Genomic DNA, 6437 nt, shown 5'->3' with positions numbered 1-6437 from the left:
GAGTGTGAAAGCTTTTCTTGGCAGAGCAAGAAATGCAGTTCATAGACATTTGGCAGAAATGTGGAATATATACTTTTAGGTGGAGAAGTCCAACAACTCGTTTTGCATGTCAAAAGTTCAATGTGCCCATAATGTCTCACTGCCAGCTTTGTTGGATTTCAGCTAATTTGCTGAAAATAAATAAATAAATGCTATGCACGCACACAGCTATGCGGCTGACCATGACTGCCCAGGGACAACAAACGGGAACAACTGAAGGCTTCATGGGTTGGTTTCCTGTTAACTATGTTGGCTTATTTTAGCCATTTTGTTATTACTCCATGTAAGAATGCAGTAATTTGTAGCCACTGGCATGCAAACGCAGACCTCACTGCTAGCTTGCTGTTTGCAACTGGACTTCTAAATTCACATGGTGTGAAAACTGACCTGGTCCAAGAGGTGCAGAGTTTTAGTGAACCAGAGCTCAGGTCGATCAAAGCCATGCTGTAACAAACTTGGCTTGCTGATGGGTTATTGCAAGACCTGACATTTGGAGCAGGCTGCCTCTAATGAGATTGAGAAGGGTGGTGAGAAAGGGAACTGGAGTTTTAAGATAATCCTGTGCTTCCCACTTACATAGTAGGGGTATTGGATTCCACTTTGTCCACTGTAGGTTGCTATGAAATCAGATTCAGGTTTTTAGCTCAATAACTCATGTAGCTGGCACAAATAATGTGGAAACACAGTACTGGTTATTTAGATCTAGGCAAACACAGAATGGCTTCAGGTTATTTTAAATGTTGCAGCTTTTTTCCCAATTACAGTTCCTACTACTTCTTTCTACCTATTTGTCTGCCTCCTCCCTTCTACCATTCTCATCAATATCCCATTATCAGCTGCTTTTGCTGGCAGACATTAACCCTGCTTCCAAATTGTCTTCATTAAGGAAGACAACTGTTTCAAGGAGATTCAATTCACAGTGTCAAGCACCAGCAAAGAAGATTTAAAGGCGGGAAGTGACTGATTTAGGGGAAGGAAATCAAAGGCCCTGGTAACATAAGTCTGACTGTAATGAGGTGCTTTTATTTCTGACTTCTTTTTCAGGGGATGTGAAATGTTTTGGAGAGGATTGTTATGCACTGGCTTTTGGTGTCCCAGCAGCACTGATGGTATTGGCACTTGGTGAGTGGAAACAATAATGCTTGTAACAGGAGTTACCATTTTTGAGTCCATGGACAGATGAGAAAATGCACAAATTCACTAGCTCTGGATGGATACTGTGATGGGAAATTCAAGGGTTCAAGGTCATCCAACAATTCCATAGTTCAGAACAGCAAGCAAAACCACTAGTTCGCTTAGTGGTGGGCAGACCATGGTTTTACTGCAATCCTTTTATCATGATACTGATGAGAGGGTGGTCTGGTGGATGTTTCACAATACAATTGCCTGGGTCTATAAAGCAAAGGGAGGCACCAAAATTATTCTCCTGATGGCTTGCAGCTTTGCCTATGAGCAGGCTTGGCCTTTGAACTGCAAGCTGAACAGTCCTCAGAGTTCTCCAGCTTATAGAAGAGAAGCTTAGCATGCCACTTCCAACCTTTCCACAGGCTCTTTGAAGCTTGGGGCCATCTTTAATGGCTCACACTTTTGCTTCAGAATCTATGCACCATAGAAATTGCAGAAGGAGCTGAATGAGATGTTACTTTATTCTGAGCTGTCTCACTCTGCTTGGCTGAAGTAATTCCCACAATTACAGTGACAACTTATTATTATGTTGCAATAAAAAAACGTTATTGTCCAAGTGTCAGGAGGCGACCGCAATCACCCTGCTTCCTAAAGCTTGCATCTTAGCCCCATTAATGTACTCGTCAAGATTTCTTCTTCAACCCTTATAAAATACTCAGCAATTTCCACATTCTTACTGTTACTCCTTGGTATCCAATATAGAGGACACCCCATTAACTTTAGTTTCACAGTTGCAAGCTACTGAGGGGAGCGGTCCCCTTATTACGCTGCATTTGAGTGGTTTCGACACAGCATAGGGTGACTTCTCATTCAGCTTGTTAGCTTAATTGAGAGACCAAGCAATTGTGTGATTTCACCACAGCATCTGTGATTTGAAAAGTTTGTTCCCCAGAGAATGTGAATGTTGCTCTCTGCCCTCAAAGTTCCATCAGAAAGAAGAATCTGGACACTGGAGAAATGTCGTCAGGCCACAGCTAACGTTACAGCAATTATTTTCAAAAAAGTGCATGGTCACGGGCCTGAAAATCTTCTCTTTTCCCCTGTGGCCTGTTCCTATCAGTTTAAGGCAGCACAGGCTCCTCTGCACCATTGTGTGATGAATGTTTCTAGCAGAGTAGTAGTTGCCCAGGGGAAAATGGACGTGTAAATATTGCAGTTTCGGTGAGGGCATCAATCGAAATGTGCTTTTGTCTAGTGTCCTGCTGCCAGATTCCACGGCCTGCCCGGCAAAGCAGCTCTGTGTTCTTTTTGTAACATGCTAAAATGCTCTTGGAAGTGATATATTTGACTATGTGAGCTGCATGCAGAACTGGAGAAAATAAATACCTTTTCAGCCCTAACTGGCCCTCTCCCCATGATGATGGAAAACAAGGATAGATTTAGAGGCAGAATGGAAATCTTACAGAGCAAGATTTTCTGGACCACTTCAGTTTCTGAAAGATGGGGGAAGATTGATACTATTTAATTCCAAATGCCTAACCTAATGCAGGAACCTCAGCTCCCAAAGGAGTGAATGGCATTGCCAGAAGGTATTTCAGCACACCTAATGAATCACCTTTTAGAGGCACCAACAGGTCCACAGGGAGATGCTACAAATTAGGTAGTGCAACTACCCACTCCTGGGTGACTTCAGACAAGTGTCTTTCAGTGCAGCTCACCTAAACTGACTTCAGAGGTCTCTCTGACAGTTCTGCAAGTCAAAACTGGATGCAAAAGGTCTTCATGGTCAGAAAAGAGAAATGGTAAGTTCCCTGCAGTGTCCTAACACAGGAGGCCTGGGACAGAGGTGCCTGCTTTTCTCCACTGGCGGTGGACTGACCCAGACAATTGGGTTAGTTTAAAAAATTGAGGTTGGTTTGGTATATGGATTTCATGTTCAGCTTTTATTGTGCTTCTTCCTGCTAACGTCTTTGGAATTGCAATGTGCTCAGAGGCTCTCAAAGAGCAGGACAAATGATGTGTAATCAGATAGCCCCATTGCTGACAGGATTTTGAAGCCTCAGTCCAATATTCTTTGTGCTTTGAGGGAGAAAACCAAGACAAAACAATATCTTAAATTGTGTATTCCTTCATGGAAACCATAAATGGAGGTAATTTCTGTTAACACCAGTGTGTGATGCAGTGATCTTTGTGGCAGTTTCCATTGAAATGTGTGTGAGATGCAAGTACACAGAGCGTTGGACCTGGATTAATCCTCACACAGTTGCAATGAGTCAGGGCTGATTTCCAACATCAAGCGCAGCAATTCAATGTGGATTGTATTTTAAGTTTAGCCTACAAAAAGCATAGATGGAGGGAATGTTCAAAGCTTTGATTCCCAGCATGAATCAGATGTGGAGGTGCCTGTTGTGCCAGAGCAGATCATGAGACGATGACAGTGACTCCTAGGGGTCATACTGCCTCTTGTAGGATGTTGCATTTTCTTCCACCTGAAGGCATTGAAGGAGTCCCGTATATTTATTTTGTTAAAAGTGCAATCCTGTAAGCCCCAAGGGCAGAGGATTTCTGTTGAATACAGGGGCGGGGGATCCTTCCCAGAAGCCAGTGCAGGATTGAGCCTCAGTCATGTGAATTCCCATTTGGATTATAATATTTTTCAGTTGTGTTCATTGCTGGAAGTGGACTGTACAGAAAAACGCCACCACAAGGGAACATCTTACTGGAAGTGTGCAAATGCATTGGTGTAAGTGTGTGCCATTCTCTCTTTTTCATGCATGACTCTGAGGTTGCAGGTCAGAAAAGTGCAAAGGGAAAGGGGAGGTGACATTTGGAGCTCTTCTTTATACTGCTTCTGGATATCTTGCTGATGAGCTGTAAGGAATAAGAAACACATTTAGGTCCTAGTTTGTTCTTTCAACATTTCAATTGTTTTTCCTTAGCTTCATGAACTGTTCAGTTGATGTCAGTAGAACCACTAGTGACAGATGCTGGTGGAGACTGAACTGAAAGGAAAATTCAGAAACTCACGGAGTATCAGATATATGACTCAATTTTTTTCAGCTGAATAATTTTACTGAAGTTTATCAGTTCAGCAGACAGTAATAGTATCATTCATATTATGCACATTCAGCATGTTCATGTAAATGCAAGAGACACCTGCTGAAGTTGCATTATAGCCTTATCAATTATTTTTTGTAGTGTGTGAGCTGAATATAGTATGTGGAAAAAATTCTCTTTTATTGTTAGGTGGATAATGATGTTTCTTGTTCAGGAAGCTGTTGCTAACAACAGATGTTTTCGTTTTACCTAGGTCAATCCTAGTGAGAGATTTACCTTGGGGAAACAGGCCAGCTCTTAAAGATAGGATTTCTAAGTGAGGTCTGCCCCTCTTTTTGCCAGGATGGCTGTGTTCTGTGAGTGGAGCACACAGCATAAACAAACAAGTTACAAACTCGGTGTCACTGATTTCTCCTCCAGTGAGAAACCAACTTGAAAGCAGGTCTAGGAGTGAATGAGGCATGGGCTGCACCAGGAGTATGCAAAGAAAGGTCTACAGAACAAGAAGGGAGTGAGAGTTCTGGTTTTGACATTGCTTTGGTTAATGAGGCATTTCCTTCCCAGCACAGTGGTCAATCCGACAGGTGCTTTTTGGAAAAGAACTGAAGAAATGATGTTTAAACCTTTATCATGTAACAGGTTTTAAATCAAGCATGAAACAGTCTTTGGGGGTTAGCGTCAGATTTGTCTCTGAAAGACAAGCCCGTGAGGTAGTTCATTCCCACATCGTACCTTTAATCAACCAATGTCACAGAAACTTCCCTGCAGATAATTGGTCATAAAGCATCCAATCCGAGATTTTGGAAGTGTCCCTGCAATTTACTGGCACTGCTTACATTTGGGGATGGGGAGGGCAGCCTTGAGTTGGGAATGTGACAGGTATGCCACAAGGGAGTTACTCACCTGTTTTTCTCCCTAGTTTGCTATTAAAAACCGGCTGAAAAACCGCTCCCGTCAGATTCCAAAGAGAGATCACTGGCTAGACTGGGCATCAGAAAAATACTCGGTAAGTGAGGCTCTACCTGGCAGGTTGGGAGGGGGAAGGGGGGAGACAGGCAGACAGACAGGGGAGACAGTAAGACTGGCCTGGCCACACCACTCCTCACATGCGCTGGGCTCTCATTTGTCTTGTCCCTTCCCACATCTGTACTCTCCTGACCCTTAATGGACAGTTTAGGTGCTGCACTGAAATGCAGAAATGCAAATATGTCCAATATGATGAATAAGTGCAATGAATAACTGCTATGCAGAAAGAAATAGGAGCTCTCATGCTTTTTGGCTTGAATCACCTGTTGGCTTTTCACCCCCATCTTACCTTTTTGCCTGTTCCCTTTATAGAAACAGCTGATTGGGGAGGTTAAAATGGTGACACGCGTTCTCTTCCTCTTCATACCACTGCCAATGTTCTGGGCCCTGTTTGATCAGCAGGTACAGTACAATGCGTTGCAGGTCTGCCTGCCGGCCTGGGTTTGCACCCTTGTCCTTCCAGGGTAACACCAAAGCATCCTGGGGACACAGAGCACCACGCTACCAGGTGTCCAGGGGCTTGCTAAGGCAGTACCCACCATCACTGCTGGCCGTCCCTTCACAGTCCTGCCAGGTGTCTGGCACAGGAGGGTGAGAAGGAAGAATGTGCCCTGCCTATTGGCAGGTGTTACAGGGAAGGGAAGGAATAGATGGGAAATAAGATCTCCAGCACTGTTGTCTTCTCTGTCCCCATGTTTTCTAGTCCCATAGGACATCTTGAAGGCTTCACAGCTGTCTGTTTTCTCCGTAGGGATCCAGGTGGACTTTGCAAGCCACAAAAATGAATGCTGATTTTGTAAGTACTTAATGTCACCGGGGCTGGTAAGACTAGTAGTAACATCATTGCTCTTGCTTTTTAACCAGAGTCTTGCAGTACTAAGAGCATCTGCTTGATGAGTCTGGATGAGTTGCACTTTTGGTGTTTAGAAGCGAGAGGCTCTGTGCAGCCATGTTCAATTCATAACAGCACATCCTGGCAAGGAGCAAGGGCTGGGGAGCCATCAGCAGCTTGCAAGATCAGGAGTACTGACCTGCTGGCAACCGGTCACTCTGTGACCTTGAGCAGGTAGGGTTTCTAGCCTGCTACCCCCACTGAAGACAGAGAAGTCAGGCAAAGTTCACACAGCCCTTGTAAGGTGTAACTAGAGCTATCATAGTTGTATATTTCTGCTCTGGCTTACTTGGTGATA

The 6437-nt window shown here is 43.9% G+C and overlaps 1 protein-coding gene across 1 annotated transcript in view; it reads left to right on the top strand.

Moving 5' to 3' along the window:
* The window catches only part of SLC15A2 (solute carrier family 15 (oligopeptide transporter), member 2), a 40304-nt gene that overhangs the window by 13965 nt on the left and 19902 nt on the right, over nt 1-6437 (top strand). Inside the window, exons 7-11 of the mRNA XM_009327141.1 lie at nt 1084-1161; nt 3825-3907; nt 5141-5227; nt 5560-5649; nt 5999-6043. Of these exons, the coding sequence (XP_009325416.1) occupies nt 1084-1161; nt 3825-3907; nt 5141-5227; nt 5560-5649; nt 5999-6043 (383 nt within the window). The remainder of the gene's footprint in view (nt 1-1083; nt 1162-3824; nt 3908-5140; nt 5228-5559; nt 5650-5998; nt 6044-6437) is intronic.

The sequence above is a fragment of the Pygoscelis adeliae genome, unplaced genomic scaffold (genome assembly GCF_000699105.1).
Source record: "Pygoscelis adeliae isolate BGI_AS28 unplaced genomic scaffold, ASM69910v1 Scaffold227, whole genome shotgun sequence".
Lineage (NCBI taxonomy): Eukaryota > Metazoa > Chordata > Aves > Sphenisciformes > Spheniscidae > Pygoscelis > Pygoscelis adeliae.
The sequence above is the reverse complement of the archived record's forward strand: the minus strand, read 5'-3'. Positions and strand labels throughout refer to the sequence as shown.